We start from the raw sequence: 21,251 nt of genomic DNA on the forward strand, positions 1-21,251 counted from the left end.
ACAAATTGAATATTGACACAGCATTTAGCATATTTGATTTTATTTGTAAAACATCGACAGCGTAATAAAGCCGTCAAAGTGTTATAAGACCCGTAAAAAAATTTTTGGGCGATCATGGTTTTATTTCAGTTTTGTGTGTATAATGTTTTATTAAGTTTACGCTTAGAATAATAACGCATAGAATGATAGTTTCATAAAAAACGAACTGTCACAAGTGAGGCAAAAATCAAATTCATGTAGGCGTAAGCAACTTGTATTTACGCTCGTCGGCACGCACACAAATATACAAATAATGATGCCATGGAATAACATTTCCCTCAAAAGAGGGGAAATTGTATCTTGCTTAACTCATCATTAAGTTAAAGGTGCCTATAGATATGCTCGATTTTGTCGATCGTTACTGTTGATCGACAACGTCAAGTGACAGGAATTTTCAAAAAAAAATTTTTTTGGTGATCCTTGTGGAAATGGCATTTATATCTGAATACACGAAGGTGGACACGACTTTTCTCATTTGTAAATCCAATATGGCAGACACGTCTTTCCAAATAAATGCAAAATGGGAATCGTTTTCGAGGTATTCGAGGTGCTCATCACGAATATGGCATTTATTTCTAAATCCTAGATGGCGGACACGACTTTTGAAATCAATGCAATATGGGTATCATTTTCGAGGTATTTGGGGGTGCTCATTACGAATATGGCACTCATTTCTAAACCCAAGATGGCGGGCACGATTTTTCATATAATGGCAAGTTGGGGATCGTTTTCGAGGTATTAGGGGTGCTCATTAGAAATATAGCACTTATTTCTAAATTCAAGATGGCGGACATGGCTTTTCAAATAATAGCAAGTTGGGTGTCGTTCTCAAGGTATTTGAGGCTGCTCATTCCGAATGTAGCATATATTTCTAAATCCAAGATGGCGAAGAATTAGAAGTCTTGCCCGCTATCTTGTGTTCAGATATACATGCCATTTCCTTATGGTTTACCAAAAATACATTTTTGAAAAACCTACAAGCGAGTTTAAGTGCGACTATCGAATTTGAATATATAAATAGCCATATTATCTGTGGGTATGTTTACATGAAAGTACACGATAACAATAAAGAACCTGAACCTGAAAGTTATTTATACACGATTTTGGAGAACTGACGATGACTTTTCAGTCAGTGTTAGTTCCCTGAAATACGAGTAATTTTAGTTACGAACTTTTGAGTCTGGCCAAGACAATTTTTTTAAATGAGTGTATGATGAACAAGAATAATGATTTTTCACATGAAACTAATGAAGGCAAATACTAAATATATTTCGTAAAAATAGCTAACGTAAATTCCCTACAATGTTGTTGCGGCGGTGTACATTTGTAGAAATTTTGCAACCGTCGCGATATTGCCTATTCCCAAAAAATTACGTAATATAATTATTTTGAAACAGAATAGCAAAATGGGGAGAAAAAACCCGTTATTTTGCAACATTTTTGTATCTTGTTGCAACGAAATTAATTTTCTTTTTTAGTGAATATTTACATAAAAATACAAGTTGAAACGCGTTACTTCCTTGTGGAATGTGATGTTAGTGTCTATTTTATGTTTGTCTGATCTATTTTTAAACCCAATTACCGCACATTTCGTCATTTTTAGCAAAAATCTTTGAGCTGTTCGCGGTACAACTTGACCTTGAGCACTGACTGCCCGCTCGCTCATGTAGGCCCATACGGCGTCCTACAATTTGCCTCACTTAGCGTTTGCGGGCTAGGTTTCTATGCGTTATTATTCTAAGAGTTTACGTATACCTTACGTACCTAAACACAACCCAAAGTGATGCAAAGGTTAATAAAATAATGTTCATTTCAATTATAATGTCACACAAGCGATGTCCTTTTTACCCGTGGCCGTATAATTAATTAAGTTGGAAGAAGGTAAGTTTTTTTAATGACGCTATTTTGTCGACAGTCGTTGTACTGTAGATTACTCTCAATATGTTACTTATTACTTTTAAAAATCTCTAATGTTGAAAAATCTAAGATTGAAACAAAGTTTAAGATTGTTTTGTTATGCGATTTTTTTCGTTCCAAATACAGTAAAACCCCGCTTTGCAAGATTTCTTTTTAACGCGATTTTCGCAATTCGCGGTAAATTACTCCGCTTTACGCGGATGCATTGATTTAGCCAATGTGAACCCGTAGCTTCTCAGTTACTAAAAGTGCATTGTCAGGGGTAGTTCTTTCTTTAATTTGTAATCTGATTGGTACTGTTTGTTATCCAGTGAATTGTAAAAGATAATTTTTACGAACAATAACACCACCGGCTAAGAATGAAGAGCGTAAGAGCTTGAGTTTGGAGACGAAGATAAAAGTTTTAGAAAAGATGAGATCGTTCGAATCATAGTTTAGTATATAGGTACTCATAGATTGGCAATGCAAGTGAAAGAGCGTTAGTATACACTTATGTTAGAGCGAGATGGGTGACGAGACCACTTCATTAGCCTATATAGCCTAGGTTCATATAGCCTGTATGAACCTAGGGTCAGCTGACAACGAAACAAATTTCGTTTATTTTTGAAAAATAATTGGTTTTAAAATGTGAAATAGTGTTAAACGGACGTTTATTAGTCATGGTGTTCATTGCCGGATGTAACTCATCTAAAAAGGAAAACTCGCAGAATTGTACATTTCACATGTATGTACTATTTAAATTTTTAGCTGTCTAAAAGCACTACCACAAAAGTTTTTTACGTAAATATATCCGAAAAATTATACCATTCAAGTGCATCAATAACCCAAACGTATACGAATTCAATTAAAAAATATATCAAATATGTGAATTTCTGAAATTCATAACCCCACTTTCATAGAGATTGACGCAATCGATAATATGTTATCGAGATGTCATTAACTGAAAAAGAAAGGCAACGGCGTGGCTTGCATACAACCGAAATCATCTTCATACCTAATATTATTCAATCAGAAATTTCTGGTTTTAGTACTTTATATTTAATTAATATTGCATTAGTGCATTATTTTTTGTCTACATTAAAACGAAAATTTCTTTTAATAGCGTAGTTGAGGCACCCATTTTTTTTATGTTAATTATTGCTTTTGATTCAGATTTCCTCAAAACATTGAAGTACACCAGAAATGGCTTATAATGCCAAAGAGAGAAGACTGGGTTCCCAAAAAACTTTTAAAAATATGCAGCGAACACTTTGAGGAAAAATGCTTTTCCTTTAGAGGCAAGGAAAGAGTAAAGCTACGTTCTGGTTCTGTACCCACATTATTCATGCCGGTATGTCTTACAATTAATGGATTTTTGTGTAGTACTACTCTCGTCAACAACAAATCAGCGGCTTCGAGGGCCGCAGTTGGAGTTGTCCTCATGCAGCCAATCGTCGCCATGCAGGCTAGTCTTTGGAATTTGTCCAGCTTGTCGGTTGCGGTCGTCAGCTTGGTTCGTGACCACCACACTATCGCGCCGTAACTGATCATGGGTCTTATCACCGTTTTGTAGAGCCATAGTGTTATCTTGGGTGAAAATCCCCATTGTTTCCTACCATCCTATGGCACTGCCAGAAGGTGATAGTAGCTTTCTTAATTTTGTATTGAATCATTAATTAAGTCTCGGCGTTTTGCGATAAGACATTTTGGTGAATACGACGAAGTGAAATGCCGGTGTAATATGTTAATCGATATTAAAGTTAAATCAGTGGATGGCGCAACACTGTTTATCTTGCATACATGCACATTATATGCACAAAGATGTATTTTAGTTTTGGTCTCATCTCCAATACTTCAGGGCCAATCTATTGGATATACTAAATCTATGGTTCGAATTGCACGTTCGTTACAATATTTAACTTTTTATTCGATCATACCCCGTTCTTTCCCTAGTCGCAATCGTTAGGTCAAGTTAGACCGACCAAAAAAGTACAGCACCAGACGGGTCACACAAAAAAGAACAACCCCGTTTTCCGCGAATTTCGTTTAACCCGATTTTGTCCGGAACGCATCTATTGCATTACTGTACTTGGTGTCATAGGTTATCCTGTTTAACTTTATAACGTTGTGTGTGGTTTTGTACATTTTTATTCTTGATGAGTTGTATAATTGCAACAAACATATTTTGATGTTTAATAAAATACAAAGTGAGAGTTCTTTAAATGCAGCAAAAAAGGACAAATTATTATTAGAATGTTAAAACTTGTAGGTACTTGGTCTTATTTAGAAATAATTAAACAGTTCAACTTTGCAATTTTTAAATCATACAAATAATTGAATTTGAAGTTAGATGGGCCTTATTGGCCCAGGCTACATTAGTGTCTACTTAATGTAATTTGTCCATTACATTGTTGTACTCACCTGTCTGTGATTTTTCAGGTTTGTATTTTGTGTGTTTCGTTGGTGTTCTTTTATTATTTTTTCTTAATAAATTTTAATTTTTTAATAAAATTATAAAACTTGTCCTACCGGGAACCGAAGAGCAACGGAATTCATTCCGGGGCACTACCCAGAATACCCAGACCAACACTAGCCAAAACCACTTTTATTAAGAAACAGGTACAAAAAGAAAAACTTCAATGTAGGCTGCTCAGTAATTTAGCAGATATGAAGTTCTATAATTGCATTGCTATTTCCAAATTACGCGCTATGGAGCTCGACGTCGTTCAGCCGCTGTCTGCCTTTCCAAGAACCTTATTCTGCCGCCGTTAGTTGAAAGAGCGCTTGTGATAAAAGCTCAAAACCGAGAAAATAATGTTTAAAGAAATGAAATTAGAAAAATATCTACTTTTCTCTTGTGGTAACTTCATAATTATGTTATCCACATAGGAAAAAAATAACAATAGTGACACAGCGGCCTTCTGTTACTGATCACGGCAAAATACATAACATTTTTGTTTTAAATGTCACATGCTCCCTTTTAACTAGTGGCGGTAGTATGGTTGAGAAGCTAAGTAGGTAACAACTTGTATTGGCTGTGGAGGCATAAGGTGCTGACAACAGGCTGCGCCACGCTGCACCGCGGAATTACTCTTATATTAAAAGAAATGTATACCTTTTTCCTTTCTATTCTACTTGTATTTCATACGATCACTTACATATTTTATGGTACTATCCAAACTGTTTAGTTCATTGTTGAGTAAGGTATTAGGAGCTGAGAGACGTCCAGAAAAAAAAAATTGCTCCTAGTATTTTAACCAAACGAAACATAAAATATCTCGTTTCATGTGTCCACAGTAGTAATAATAATAATAATAATAATAATAATAATAATCCATTTATTTCAGACTTACATTCATCCATAATATTTGTTAGTAACGAAAAATACTTAAGCTAGTGTTAGGTTTAAAATAATAAAATAAAAACCAGCCAATGTCAGGACAACTGGCTACGCATTGGCAGCAGTGTGCAAGCGCATCCACCGCCCCAGCATTGGGGACTCCCATCTTTCCACCAATGTGCTCAGGATGCTGTTCGTACTGAGACGCATACGACGGAGTAGTGATGAACTACGCTTTCGCATGATAGCGTAGAAATCGTCTACATGTTTCTCAGCAAACATGGTCGACGCGTTACAGAAAGGTGGAAGTCGGAACAGCATCCTGAACGCATTGTTATACTGGATGCGCAGTGCTCCGTATGTTCGCCGCGTGTAACTGACCCACAGGCTGCACGTGTAAAAAGACTGGCAATATGCTTTAAAAAGCGTTACCTTTACTTCATCTGTACATCGTGCAAACCTGCGAGCCAACATATTGCCACGGACAGCCAGCGCCCTGCGCTCCCTTTCCACATCGGCATTATCGCATAGGTCCTCGGTGACCCAGTGACCCAGATACTTAAATTGTTTTGTCTGCTTTAGAGGAGTGCCACCTAGATCAATGGAAGGCACTGTGGTATACGTTTTAGTACCTGCTTTAAATACCATGCACTCACTCTTCAGCGCATTGTATCTGAGCCCGTGAACCACCGCATAAGACTCACAAATCTTTAGCAGCCTGCGCAGGGCGCCGATAGATGGGCTCAAAAGCACCATGTCATCAGCGTAACATATATGATTAACGCAAACCCCATCAATATAACAACCAATTTTGGTACTTGTGAGCTCACCCATCAGCCCGTCCATGTACAGGTTGAAGAGCCGCGGCGAACTCAAACCCCCCTGCCTAACTCCACACTCCAACCTGTAAACATCCGATTGAGCACCCGCCCACCTCACTGTATTGTTTTGGTGGCTGTACCAGAATTTTAAAATTGCAGTCAACTCGCATGGTGAACCAGTCTCACTCTCCAGCTTGTGCCATAGAGTGTTATATGAAACTAGGTCAAATGCCCTTGACAAGTCCAGATAACACGCGTATACAGGCGTTTTACGGGTAGTATAGTATTGGACAGTCTGCTTGAGACAACAGTAATGAAATGCAGTGTTCAACTAGGTGCAAAACAACAATATCACAGTCTACTTACAGAATTTAAGTATACAACCCTGCGTAAAGCGAAAATACCTCGTGTAAATTTAATGTCACATTTGCAGAAATGCCGGATGCAAAAAAAGCCTCTCAAAAGAATATCGAGGATGGTGTCGTCGTAATTATAGATGGATTTAAAATGGCTATGTCAATTGCTGCTTTATCTGAAGACTTAGTAGTAATTAAACGGTTTCCCCAGTCCAATCCTTCGTCGGCTTATTTTTATACTACTGCCTATAGATGGGCCCTACGATACCTAAGTCTGTGAGTAAAACCTGATAATATATTTTTTCTGTTAGGGGTTACAAAGAGGTGCAAGTCGAAATGTGGAGATTTCGTCCCCAAAATCGTAGAAAACTTCAAAGCTTTTTGTATTTTTTAACATTCCGGTGGCAAATATGTTCACCAATTCTTTTATTTTTATTTATTTATTTATTTGTGTTCAGGTTACAAAGACCCATAAATACATACCTTATAGACTAACATACATAATAATACAATAAAACATTCATATAATATATACCTTAAGGAATAACATACATACAATATAATAATACACTATTTCTAATTAATCTACACGAATTGTACTTGTCGGCGACGTGTGGCAAACTGGTATCAGGTAACCGGCCGCGGAATCGCCGATATATGACACCCTTCGACCAAAACTGTTCCTTCATGAAGGTCGATAGATGTTCGGACGGCATTCTCACCACAAACGAATTAAAATTGACGCCGTGGCGGGACTCCAACCGCTCGACCCTCAGGGTGTACTTGGCTTTATGCCTGATGTAGGCACTCCACTATCTCCTCAGATATCGTGGTGTAATGCAGTCGTGACAGATACAGCAGCGTCGTCGGTATGGTCAGACGCAACAGGAAGTTCGGTCCTGTCGGATCTTTGCCACACTGGTTACGGCACCACCTTTGTGAAGCCGTCCTCATCGCATCAGTCCGTCTGCCTCTGTGGTTTTACAACTTCAGAGACAGGCTCACGGGGATTGTTTTTGCTCTTTATGTTCATGTGTAGTTGTTAAAAGCGACCTTTTCATTTTTTGGAACATTAATTAGGACACAAAGACTCTTATTAACGCAGAATTGGGTTAAGCTGGTCAGAAAAAGCTTTATAATCGGTGCATGCAATCAGCGCCGGCGCTAACCCGTGTAGCGCTCGGGTGCAATCGGTAATCTTGCGCCCTCTGGTAAGCACGCGATCTAAATAGAAAACTTACAGTTATATTCTCTTGCGTGATTGAAAATTGGAAAATCGGGCCTAAATGGTGCAATTACAAATGATATTGGGAAGCAATAGCCCGTTTTCTTCGCCTGCGCCGCGAGGGAGCTGTCTTCGGATGCGCCGCTGGCAGCGCTCGGCGCCCCCTAGGCACTCGATACAAGTGTAGTTGAAGAAATATTATTTTCATCGATGTATGTTATCTCTTCGAACGGCTTATCCGTTGTATTACAATAGCGTACACGGATTTAACGATCTTGGTCCATCGTACCAGTTGTGGGTGCCCTGAATGCTTTTTCTGAATTCTACTTTTCAATTAATTAATTCTTTACTCAACAGGTCGTTTTGTAACAGTATGTACTTCGTAAAATACCGGATGCCGACTCTTTTCTTACTAATTCAACAAGTTATTTACGCATAAATATTTTCAAGTTTAATTAAGTGCCAATGCGTAAAAGTATTTACTTAAACTAGTTGTTTGCACTATGCAGGTGCCACATGTGTTACCGAGACGGTTCACTCTTTTGTCTGTACTCTAAAGATGAAGTGATAAGACGAATCTATGCAAATATTTCGCCAATTGGACGTAGTTAAGCAAAAAGGTTCCAATCCATGAAATTATCAAAAAATGAGTTTGAATGAGTGAATTTTCTTGCTCTGTTACACACTATACTGGGTGATTGAGACCACAATATTGATGGTATGGTTATCTGGTATGTTTCTGTGGGGATATTATATTTAGCAACAACTTTTGTTCCATTACTTTTTACATATAAAATTACCAAAAAAAAGTGTGTATTAAACGGTTCCTAAAATCTAATCTAAGATCAGCAAAAAATCCAACACATAAACCTATTTTAAATAATATCTCTGGAGTCACATGACATTATAAATTTTGAAAATAAGAAGAAGAAAATAAAAAGAGTGAGAAACACTTTTCTACTTCAAACTGCCATATCTCGAAAGTGACTGGATGTGCATTGGATCCTTTTGTTTAACTACGTCCAATTATACCTACGCCCCACACCCTGCACCATAAATAAAGCCGGCACTGCATGCAATTTGAGCGAAGTCATTGCGTGTGTCGCTTCGAAACGTACATCTTTTTCGCATATGACGTAAAGCTTCTTCTGACCCGTTTCAATAAGACGCGATAGCTTGTGGATAAGCGTAGGTAGTGACTCCTGTTAGTAGGAGCATGAGGATATACCTATTTAATTTTTTTTAGTCCTATCGGTAGGAGCATACGGACACGTTAGTCGTCGGTGGGCGCATGCAGTAGGAGCATGAGGATACGGTCCAGGGTCCCAAACATTTCTCAGCATACCTCAATGTCGCGTCCATACCAATACTAAACGTACTTATTTCTCTGAAATGTAATTATTTATCATTCATTGATGTTTTCGCATTCGTGGAATTGCGAGCGTTAGTGCGCGTACGCATGCCATTGCATTCCGTGCGTAAGCGTTCTTCACTACCAGCGGACATGCGCATCATAGAATAAACACAAACTGTAGGCAGAATATGAGCGTAATTTTAAAACCTATTAATTTCCGAAAGCTACTCTTGATTTTATGGTAACTAAAACACATTCTATGAATAGGTCGAATGACATTCGAGAGTAGGGATCTTGTAATTAGAAAACTATTTTTGATTAACCCTAAAAATTAACGCATTTGATCTTGAACAATGGCGCCAAGTCTAGCTCGAGTCAACTATTTAGATTTCTGTGTTTGATTTTTTATTAATGTCGTCTATGCATTTTCTACCTAACTGCCGCCATGGCCAAACGGTTACCATGGACTGATGAATGGACTGCCACGTAAGAGGTCCCGGGCTCGATTCCCGTGCCGGGAAAAATATTTGTATGGCCTACATTTATTTCTCTCGTGGGTTTGGGTGTAATTTGTGGTTATCTATGTGTGTGTCCATGGCACCCGCGATACAAGGTTTCCCTAGTGCGGGGCTATGAGTATGTGCGCGTTATTATTATTATTATCAAATGTCCTGTATAATAAGTTAGAGAATGCTAAAACTACTGTACTACGAAAATGTGTACTTACTAAAAATCCTGTGTTTATAATCTGAATTTGTTTTCTAAACAACATTTAAAAACAGTAGCCATACTTACTATTTCTTTATATTATATTATATAGCTTTTGATGCTTTATGTTACTAGTAGCCGATATGTGTTTGAACACATATTATATGCTTAGCCCCAATTTTTATTATAATATCTCTTAAAACCAAGCAACAAAGTTCTGCAATAACCACATAGAAAAATTCGTAAGGTCAGTTGGGAGAGCGTCAGACACGGTGTGCTGAAAGTGCTGGTTTGAATCCAGTCGGATTGAAGGAATTTTTCTAAGTGTTTGATCTTTCTATTAATAATTATAACAAAGTAGTGGAGGAACTTCACAAACAATAATTGAGTATCACGGTTATAAAACGTCGTGATATTCAATAAACATCTAAGTTTATTATTTATGTACAGTCAACAGCCCAAGCTATACACTTATGTTTAAATATCGCTTCCAGTGCAACGGAACAAGATCCATCAATGTGTAGCTTGATGTGCTGCCGTCTGTACTATAATGTTTAAAAAATGTGGGCAGGTACTGTTATTACCTACCTATCTTTTTGCCAATTGTACCTTGTTTGTTTTTCAGTCTTCCCGATTGGCTGAGTGGTAAAGGCGGACATTACGCTCACACACACCGAGTTTGGAAAAGGCGTTTCCGCTACTTGGATGCCTTTGTACCAAAGTGGATCAGACCGCTACTACCTTTTATAAAAAAGAGTGAATGGGAAAGGGAGGAAAAAGAATATAAGGGGTACAAGAAATATTCAGAGAAAATCTTCAGCGGTTTATATCAATATCCAGGGAAACAATTTAAGAACTTTGCATCCCAACAATTTACATACAGTGCTTCACATGATACCAGTTCAATAAGCTGCTTTGATTGTAAGTCTTAAAGTGTTTGTATACCCGTAGTATTTAAATAAAACTGGGTATATGAGTGAATGCAAGATAGACACGCAAGTTTTAAATTGATGTTGAGTAAATTTAAAAAATATTCGCAACACAACGAAAACTTTCAGCATCTCATACATTTTCTTAAATTCATAATAAAAACTATTCTCATGTGCTAAATTCTTTTTTTAACCGACTTCAAAAAAGGAGGAGGTTCTCAATTCGACTGTATGTTCTTTTTTGTGTGTTAATGTTACGCGATAACTCCGGTATTTGTGAATCGATTTTCATGATCCTTTTTTTGTCGGAAAGGGGGTAAAATAGTCGAAAGCCCTTGGCCCGTGGGGTCCCAGGGCCCTTCATCTGTACAAAATTTTATAGAAAAAATTAATAGACTGTCTGGGAAACCCAAGGGCCGGCAGCTACCTCGTCCGACGCATTAGCATAGCTATACAAAGGGGGAATGCTGCCAGCATCTTGGGCACCTTGCCGCGGGGACCCAATTTTATTCATATAATTTAAAAATCCTAGTTTTACTTTCTAGGAGTTAAGCTCTTATTGTCTTTTTTACCTTACCTGTATATTATCTTAAGTAATAAAATATATGGGCAGTGTTATAAAAAAAATACATTCGTTTGCTTGCTATTTTTAACCGACTTAAAAAAAGGAGGAGGTTCTCAATTCGACTGAATGTCCTTTTTTTTTGTATGTATGTTACGCGATAACTCCGGTATTTGTGAACTGATTTTCATGATACTTTTTTTGTTGGAAAGGGGGTACTTCCATAGTGGTCCCATTTCATTTTGAAGAAAATCATCCACCTCGAAGGGAGGCTGTTCACGCATGAAGATTCATTTTTATAAATAGCGCCTAACTTTAATTTAGGAGCAATTACTTTAATGGTTGATTTTGCTATTTCTCCAAATCAAGGCGTTTTTCTCTCAATATAATATACTTTGAGTAGTGAGAACCGATATTTATTATCTCCAGTGTCAAGTCCTGTATAGTGTCGAACTAGGGGATATTTCAATAAAACTTAGCAAATAGACGTCATTCCACGTACTTTTGACGTCGGTTTTTTTAGTACTCTGTACTGAGATTATTATTTACCAAGTGACGGGACGAGCAATAAGCCGTGCCCTTGGCGTTAGCGCCCAGTTTCACGACGCGAAAGTATTCGCACAGACCAAAGACAAGCCAATCTCGCGCGCGCGTCCGGAGCGCTCATTTAAGTTCATTTAAGCTCATTTAAGTCATTTAAGCTCATTTAAGTCATTTAAGTTCAACTGCCTCCGTGGCCGAACGGTTACCATGCCGGACTGCCATGCAGAGGTCCTGGGTTCGATTCCCAGGCCGGGAGAAATATGTGTATGGCCTACATTTATTTCTCCCGTGAGTTTGGGTGTAATTTGTGGTTGTCTATGTGTCTGTCCATGGCACCCGCGACACAGGGTTTCCCTAGTGCAGGGCTATGTTGAGTGTGTGCGTTATTATTATTATTAAGTTAAAACGTAAAAGTTAAATAAATAGAGCCAACTTTGCCATGACAGTTAGATGCACGCGGTCGCTACGCGGCGGCAACGCGGTCTCCGCGCGGCGTGAGCGCCATTAAATTCGTGTCAAATAGCATTTATTAAGCCCTTAAGCGACACGCCTGTTCTTAACAGTTACAGTGCCACTGAGCTTTAAATTACAAAGATCTGAGGGGCACTGCCAATGCGTCCGTCACCTTGAGCCATGAGTTGACAAGTCCCACGTGCCTGTAATTTCACCAGCACCCTTAGGGCGCGTTCCCAATATTTCCTGACGACGGATAGTCGTGCAGATTAAAGTGTCGTGGCGTGTATATTTAAATAAAGTTGTTCACACATAGAATAACACGACTAACCGTCGTTCACGAATTTTTTTTGACATTACGACAGACTGTCACAATGTTCTCATTGAGCTAGAACGACAGTCGTCGGACGATAAATAAAACGTCAACGTTCAAAAGATTCTGTCGTGCAAACGACAAGGCCGCTGCCGTGAACCGATAAATTGTCGTCACGATCTAGCGGGAACAGCAGCGACAGTCGTTTAGCGATAAAATAAACACCCACATCACGACATATAGCCGTGATATGGGCACAGGCTAGAGGCGACAGTCGTCCAACGATAAATAAAACTTTACGACATAATAGGAACGCGTCCTTACCCTTCTAAACCGAAACACAGTAGGTATGTACTGTAACTGGGACGTAGCTCTAATGAGTAGCGAGAGGCACTTCTAAGTATATAAACTGGGATTAACTTCAATAATTCCAAGATGCTCCATTCTTTTCTCTTCCTTCATTTTCAAAGCATTCTAATTATAAACCTATTCACTCAGCCAGTGATTCTACTCATAGAGTAGAGCCTAGACTACAGTACCATGTTCACATTACTGATTGACGCCAGAAATGGGTAAGGTATAGGAAATAGACAATCCCCTTGGAACCTCCCTCAGACAAGAGTCATCTACAGACGATTAAAATAAATTGCAATCAACAATCTGTTTGTTTTCAAAACTAATAAATAATTATTGCATATAAAATGGTGGCCTTAGTTAACGATCCACTTATAAATAGACTAAATCCCGAATAAACTACAAAGTTATTATTTATAAAGCGTAAATTTACCCATCAGAAACTTTAAGTATTAATAAATGTACTATTTCATCCATGTCTTTTCTAACAGAATTATGTAAAACTTTGATATCTTTTTAAATTAATGATAATTCAATGATCACCAGGCTTGATCGGCAAATGTGGATCAAATATTTTTATAAAAATATTCCGAAAAAAGGACCCATTCTTTGCACACATCCGCATCAGCAAATTTGAAGGTGAAAGCATTCGCACCCGCGTCCGCATCTGCAGATGCCGTCGGAACTCATATCCGCGGCATCCCTAATATGTACAATGGAAAGACAAAACCACTTTCCAGTTCGACCAGGAAAACAGAAGTGTAGGTAGGTTAACCTATCTCCATTACATAAAAAAAACTTCTATTGTTTCATCAGATAATTATACTATTGTCACATACGCACAGAAAAGGGTACATAAAATCTTTGGTTACACTTATTTTAATTAGGAAGCGGTACATTATAACTATGCATCTAATTATAACACGTTAAGTAAAAAATTTCAAGCATCTTAAAAAAAATATGAATAAATTGCATCTTAAAAATATAAATGCATGCTAAGTTACAAAAAATGTTTATTTGTATCTCTTATTTTAACCATCATTTGCTTTTCTACCATCATTTGTTGTTTATTATAATTAACTAATTACTCAATGAGGCATGATTATTCTAAAAATTTGCGTTGAAAAATATGCTCAAGGGTCGACGAATGAAATCATAATGTAACGCGTGCCATTGGTTACTATTAATCCCTCGTGGTAGTGCGTGAGGCGACCGGGATGCATCAACAGCCATCCCCGTTTGGTATCTCGCACCGAACAGTTGTACCGTATGAACCGGCACCCGCCACCTTCATAATCTACATCTAAAAAATAACACAAAGTTAAACTTGACAGAAGGAGACCATATTTTATACAACGTAACGTATGAAACTAGTCGGATAATATCGCACATAGAACCAAATGCTGTCGTAACTCAAAATTGTGGAATTGAGAAAACACAATTTAAAAATGAAAAAATACTGAAAGGACCATATTGGGTCATTAAATATATATTAATGATATTATTTTTATTTATATATAATACTTAATTTTCCGTTTATAAGCGAGAATACAAATATCGCTCATTTGGTGCTGACGTTGACGCACTTCTTGTAATATTACGAAATGGATTTGAATTTGTTTTTTAATTTTATTTAAAATTCATGACGTGTAAAAAAACTTTGTGTTTGTGTTACAGATGTGTAACTCAATTAAATTTTGCCTAAATAACAATTACGTCAATGTTGCACCAAATGAGCGATATATTGTTGGTTACATTCATTTTTTTTTAATTTTCAAGTCGTGTTTTCTGAGTTCCACAATTTAGAGTTACGATAATATTTGGTTTCGTATGTGAAATACCTTAGCTAGCTACACATCGACGGCATCAAAGAGAATCGGCAAAATCATTTTCCAATAGTGCGTTTTGAATGCAAAACTTCATAAAATAATATACATATATTATAGGAAATAAAACTATTTTTCCGGATTTAAATCGCGTATATTTGTTTTTTCAAACAAACCGACGTTTCGGGCCCTTTACAGGTCTCATGGTCACGGTTGACATGTGTAACACTCGCGAAAACCTAAGAACTCGAAATATATATTATATTATGAATATGAATATCTCATTCTCATTGCTCTAAATTTTAGCTAATTCTATCTGTTCTATCAAAAAACATTTTTAGTTTTATACCAAGATAAATGGCATTTGATTACTCATATTTATGTGCTAATTAATTCTAAACTCTGTAACTATAATTGTATAATTAGACCGTTAATTTTCCTAAAATGTAAAAATGAATGAATAAATAATTATTTTCAAAGTCCTCTACTGTAAATCATGATTTTTGCAGTTAATCGGTACACTCTGTTGCCGTCGTTACGTAAAAACATTAGTTTTTACCCAATAATGTGTGAGAGATACCAGAGTCGATAATAGAAGGTAAACTCATTATATCTTTATCTACTTATACTACTAATGTCCACTTCCACTAAATATAAGTACTTTCTAAACCAATGCTTAAATTGATAAGGGATTCTTAACAAAATGTATTAGGAGTGTCTTTTGCATTGCAAGCATTGATTTAAGACATACTTAACTTTAGTGCAGGTGGACATAAGTTTTAGAGTAAGAAATATTAAACTTACGTGGAGTGTTGAGGGCAAGGTTGATTGTGTACGTGGAAGAATCATGATGTGGTCGTAAAAAGGGCTGTTCATCGGGCCTGTACCGCACGACGAAGTTCATTATGGACACCGGAGGCTATAAAAATATATTTTCTTAAGTTTCGTCATTAAAAAGAAGTAAGCATTTTTATGGAAGTCAGTAAGTACTCGATTAAGTTTAATTGCACGAACATTCATATAATTTTATGTTCTATTATGTGTTATTTTGTATTTAGTTTTGCTTAGATAACGTAATAGACGGTTTTATAGATCATTCTGCAACTAGCAGTTAAATTTGTTCTAAAAACAGAATTCGAAGTTTTTTTTCTGCAACATTACTTCAAATAACACTAATGTACATAAGTGTAACATATTTGGATGCTATTTTCATGTATATTTATTTATAATTATTTAATGGTCATATATGGTTATATATGTAAATAAAATTAATTTGGCTAATTTTAAAATCTTCTATGTGTATTTCATGGGGTTATATCATGGTTGCATAAATTTTACACTGACTTTCCGATAATTAACCAAGCTGATTCATAGCTATGTCTTTTTAATTTTTGATTAACAATGACGAACAGTGAGAAAACTAAATAAACACGAAAACCTTTTGGAAAACGAATTGGTTTGCATCTATTTTGAATTGACATTTGATACGTTTGGATACGTCTCTGAAACATAGCACGACATTGCTAGCAGCAACACTTTGTTGATCCTATTAATTTTATGAATTATCAATGATCATATCAACTATCGTTTAACTGCCTCTGTGGCCGAATGGTTACCATTCCCGACTGCCACGCAGAGGTCCCAGGTTCGATTTCCAGGCCGGGAGAAATATTTGTATGGCCTACATTAATTTCTCTCGTGAGTTTGGGTGTAATTTGTGGTTGTCTATATGTGTGTCCATGGCACCCGTGACACAGGGTTTCCCTAGTAGGCTACGTTGAGTGTGTCCGTTATTATATTGCCTAGAAGCCTGGTTTTTAACCACCTGACTGTGAATGTGCGGGCAATTGTTTTTTTTACAGTATTGTAATATTTTAAAACAAAATGCTAACATTATGATAGTATCCCGTGAAAACCATTTCCTGTAGTGGTCGCACGTACTCCTTGAGGATGTGTAGCCATTGTCGCTCTAGTCCAACTTGGGTCATGTGGATGTCTCGTGTGGGTACCGCTTCATAACCGCCCTCTAAACGTTTATCCTGTGAATTGTGCATAGAAATAATTAAATTACTAAAAAAGCTCATCACACTTTTACACTCAATGCTACCTGCCCAATTTCTATCTCTCGTGTGTTGTTGTATTTTTAGGTTCAATGGGTTGCGTGTGTGGGTGTTCAATGTGTTTTTTAAGACTAGGAAAGTAACAAAAACTGACCTTGAGGCGAATCTTTTTTAATAAAACCTGAATTTTTAAGCAATTTTTACTACAGATTTCGCCGTAAGTTTTGTTTAGAATATATTTACGAAAAAAACTACACACAATAGAACGTCGTCTTAGAGAGAAAACTTTGTCTGTGATTTCTATGTAATTTTTCAGGACGAAGATCAAAATGTGGTAAACGCAATAATGTTTGTAGTTAGAACTTTAATTAGTTAAGTTATACCTCTTGCAGATACTATATTACTTTAATAATATATAAATATCGAACAATTAGAAAAAAATTCTTCGATCCGGCCGGATTCGAACCGACGTCTTCTAGCAAACCGTGCGAAACGCTATGCCAACTAAGCCACGGAACGAACCAGCGGACCTCACAAATTTTTCTGTGCTTATTGTCGTACCTTTGTATTTAGTACTTCAACGACTTTTTAGCCCTAGCGCCAAAGAGAAATCTATGGAAGTATATCGTCACCCATTTAGATAGATACCTTTGCAGCCGAATCTCGCCGGATCGAAGGAATTTTTTCTGAGTGTTCGATCTTTGTATTTAATTATAACAATACACAATAAGCTAGTAGAGTAATTTCACATAAAAAAATAACAACTCAATAAAAAATTAATGAAGTTTATAAGTTTTTCTTCCACAGAAATCAGTAAAATCGAGCTATGTGAAAACTCGTATGCGATTTTCACAGGCGACGAAAGAAAAGTTGATTGATCGATAAAATAGCTTCATTTTTTTGTAGTCTGCGTACGAATGAGAATGAAACATAAAGAAAACTACTATAGTGGAAAAGTAACTCGACAAATTAATAATAATACGTATAGTTGTTATTTCCCTGCCGTCGAGCACCGCGACGGCGTTGTTCAATATTGCGTAATAAATTTTTTCACACCTACAGGGTTCTTACTAACAACCTCGCAGAACTACATTACTAACATCATAAATAACAAGTTTTGTTCCAGGACCTTATAAGGAATAATTCATCAAATAACTCTGCGATATCAGATAACACACCCCATTATGGAGATTCGACTTCACCCAGTCACTGAGTAGGTAATCGAGGTAAGGTTAGGTTATATCTTTTAATGTGTAGGTTAAAATGTACAAAGTAAATGTAAATGAATTTTATATTATTATTATTTTATATTTATTATTAATGAAAATCTAAATGTAAAAAAAGTAAATGAATTTTATAGCAGATTGATCGTAAAAAAATCTTTGACGTTTCATTTTGACTGATTCTGTTCCAGTGAGTTCATTGCGATGTAACACAGTCACAAATAAAAAAATGGTAAAAGTGGCAAGTTGATACATATTTCAGTTATGTTTTCGGACAAATTCTCTTTTGATGTGTCATCAACAACTTTAGGTAATTGTGTAATATAGTCATATCTTTTTTATTTCTTTCCCGAAAACTGGGGAAGTTTCTGTACGTTATAAGCCCATAACAGCATTTGAAAAAAATGAAGATTTTGGACTTGTGACACTTTTTTTAATAAACCAAGTGACGGGACGAACAAGCCGATGCGCGATATCATTATACAATACTAAACATGAAAACTTTTCAAAGTGACCTTAGCTGCTGTCAATTTGCTATCTCTAATAAAAAAAAAACAGGCTACGGTACGGACACTATCACGCATTCCTATTTGAAATTTCACCATAAGAACATATTAACTTTGTTTATAGTTATCTTAATCGTTGTTTTAAACTATTATTGTATATTAAGAGAATTTTCTTTTTGTTGTAAGTTTTAACCACCAAACATAAAATAGAATTCATAAAACAGAGTTTCAATAAAAAGCAATCATAATCTATTTTGTCACTAACTTGATTAGACCCATCACTCCATTGGCCATAAGCCTCCATCACTTCGATCCACTCTTTGCAGAATCGTTTGGACATAAGCGGAAACCAGTACACGTCCGGGCAGGGCTAAAAAGTAAAATGTAACCGTTGTTCAATTGTGATAATTGCTATTATTTCATATAAATAAAATAAATTGTATATATACATATATATAAATGATCTACAACAGCCTTGGCTCTTTAGTACGTGTTTTACGTGTTAATAATATATAGTATGTGCCTAACAAATTATGATCTAAGCCATTTGAATAAATAATATGAAAGAAGGATAGTAAAGCTCGATTTAAATATTCATACTTACCATTGAATGGACACGATCCTCAGCGAAATTTTCTGAATATTCTTCATGAAGATATCTTTTTTCCCATTCGATCTTATTGTCAGACACCTGGTAAACATCAGGATTTGTGCGGCTAACGTCGTAGTGCTCAGGATTTACTAAATGTCCAAATTCAAGTTCATTGCTAACATGCATGAAAAGACCCTGAAATCAATAATGAATCTTTTATGCTTTTTTCTTATTTACTTGTACCTAATGTGGTATCTGATATGTTATTTTATTAGGTACGTTGCTGGATTTACGTACTAGGTCTCTTAAGCTGGCGCAAAAGGCCATATCCGGGTCAATGCCCTCCTTGGAATATGTGACTGCTTTGGCCGCAGGCGTCCTTAATACTGACATTTTCACCAAGTAACAATTGGTGATGAATGGCACGTTCCACACCCCTCTGCGAATCAACAAAACATCGCCAAAATAGAAAAGACATTTTAGACAGGAGTAAAAAGAAACTCACACGATAAAGGCCAACTTTAACACTTTAAGATCAATCTATTCATAACATAAAATGTGCCTTTGACTTGGAGATTACTGTTGTTTCACAATTTTAATTGTTATAGTTTCGACAATCGGCTTCATTCCAATACTGTGTAAAGTAAGAGAGTGGAGTAAACATGCCACCTGATGATCTTCAATTATGTGACTAATTTAAATAAAAGCAATTGACGAGCAGAGAGACAGACAACTTTAAGTAAGCCCATCACAGTAAGCAAGGTAAACAAGAGAGCCCTGACGCAGGAGCCTCATGAGGCCCCCTATTTCCTGCCAGATGGCCAACCGACATTCGAAATTACCAATAAACATATTTATTTTCTAAAAATAAAACTATAATTACTGACCATAAATAACTTATCATATTTTTTTATATTCTAATGAACAAGGGGCTTAACAAACACTGCCAACTCTGACTGGGTATCTTACAAGATAGTTTCCCTAATTTTTTTAAAGTTTTAGTGTACTCTGTTGTATCATACATAATCATAGCTCTAATATCCTAAAGTGCCCAAGAGCCTCATATAGGTTAAATTCGGCCCTGTCCAGATAAAGAACAAAATTATTAGCAATTCCACAATATTTTAAAATATTTATGATGTCCAATTTATTAGGGAATATCACGGCACTAAACGCGAAAGGAAATGACGAGTGTCGGGTATCACATAGGGGAGACAAGGGCCCTCTGCGATCACCTCCGTCATTAGTCAATTGAGAGATTGGCGCGGCTGGAATCGCGGAGGATCGCTTAGTTCCATCAGTAGCACACAGACCTCTCACAAGAACATACTAGATAACGATAATAAGTAATTGCTGTGCTTTAGTGCTTCTAAGCAGCTCAAGAACAAAAATGTTGCTACTGAACGTGAAAGTTCTTTTAGGATTATTCGTACTTTACTGGTTCTTAATTGAACCTAGCGACGCACGACGTGGACGAACTAGGAGCAGGACCAAATCTAAGGTACCTTCTACATTTGAACAAACATCTCTATTTACCTGTACTACATTTTCTACTTTTGGTAATTTAATTTCATTGCAATGATGCATTTTAAAATTGTTGCCAGGTGCAAATCGGATTGCCTATAACTGGAAAATACAGAGATCCAGAATCGGATCAGTATTATAACAATAATGACGTAAGTATTAAGACAACGACGTATTGATAAACAAGATATTGAAGGACACGTATTATTCACACATACTATGGCCTTGACTCAACATATGACACTTTGAAACCAATACTGTAACTACTCGAAAATCTCGCTTTTCAAAATTAAAATTTACTTTCAAAAACTTAAATGGTCTTATCCCGAAAGTTGACATTTTCGTTAAGTAAGGGTTTGAATTTGGTTTATAATGCGCTCTAAGATAACTATTTATATTGTCTGCATGAAAGTATGAGTAAAGTTTTTGTTTGATTTTTGTAACGTTGGCTTTGCGATATTTCAAGTAAAACACATTGAGTGTTATAACCGAGTTTTATATGTTTTGCTCCTGCTATATTAAGTTATTGCGACAATTTTCCCACGATTTTCCGAAACATTATCAATTTACCCAGCTTATTCATTTCGCACCCCTCAATGGTATAAGTGAAGTTACGTCAAAAAATGT

General features: G+C 36.5%; 3 protein-coding genes across 3 annotated transcripts in view; 2 read left to right on the forward strand and 1 right to left on the reverse strand.

The window, feature by feature from the left end:
* LOC113240276 overlaps positions 1-10,671 on the forward strand; it is a 13,607-nt gene extending 2,936 nt beyond the window's left edge. Inside the window, exons 3-4 of the mRNA XM_026477538.1 lie at positions 6,530-6,728; positions 10,365-10,671. Coding sequence (XP_026333323.1) covers positions 6,530-6,728; positions 10,365-10,671 — 506 coding nt within the window. The remainder of the gene's footprint in view (positions 1-6,529; positions 6,729-10,364) is intronic.
* A 3,060-nt stretch (positions 10,672-13,731) lies between these two features.
* Positions 13,732-21,251, reverse strand: part of LOC113234242 (procollagen-lysine,2-oxoglutarate 5-dioxygenase) — a 17,433-nt gene continuing 9,913 nt past the window's right edge. The window contains exons 8-13 of the mRNA XM_026469576.1: positions 19,398-19,539; positions 19,113-19,295; positions 18,774-18,878; positions 16,612-16,758; positions 15,524-15,638; positions 13,732-14,196 (exon numbers count right to left, since the gene is read on the reverse strand). Of these exons, the coding sequence (XP_026325361.1) occupies positions 14,027-14,196; positions 15,524-15,638; positions 16,612-16,758; positions 18,774-18,878; positions 19,113-19,295; positions 19,398-19,539 (862 nt within the window). The 3' untranslated portion in view covers positions 13,732-14,026. The remainder of the gene's footprint in view (positions 14,197-15,523; positions 15,639-16,611; positions 16,759-18,773; positions 18,879-19,112; positions 19,296-19,397; positions 19,540-21,251) is intronic.
* LOC113234338 (immunoglobulin domain-containing protein oig-4-like) overlaps positions 20,415-21,251 on the forward strand; it is a 1,716-nt gene continuing 879 nt past the window's right edge. The window contains exons 1-2 of the mRNA XM_026469670.1: positions 20,415-20,601; positions 20,705-20,776. Of these exons, the coding sequence (XP_026325455.1) occupies positions 20,491-20,601; positions 20,705-20,776 (183 nt within the window). The 5' untranslated portion in view covers positions 20,415-20,490. The remainder of the gene's footprint in view (positions 20,602-20,704; positions 20,777-21,251) is intronic.

The sequence above is a fragment of the Hyposmocoma kahamanoa genome, unplaced genomic scaffold (assembly GCF_003589595.1).
Source record: "Hyposmocoma kahamanoa isolate Upper Pololo Valley unplaced genomic scaffold, ASM358959v1 100021, whole genome shotgun sequence".
Classification (NCBI taxonomy): Eukaryota; Metazoa; Arthropoda; class Insecta; order Lepidoptera; family Cosmopterigidae; genus Hyposmocoma; species Hyposmocoma kahamanoa.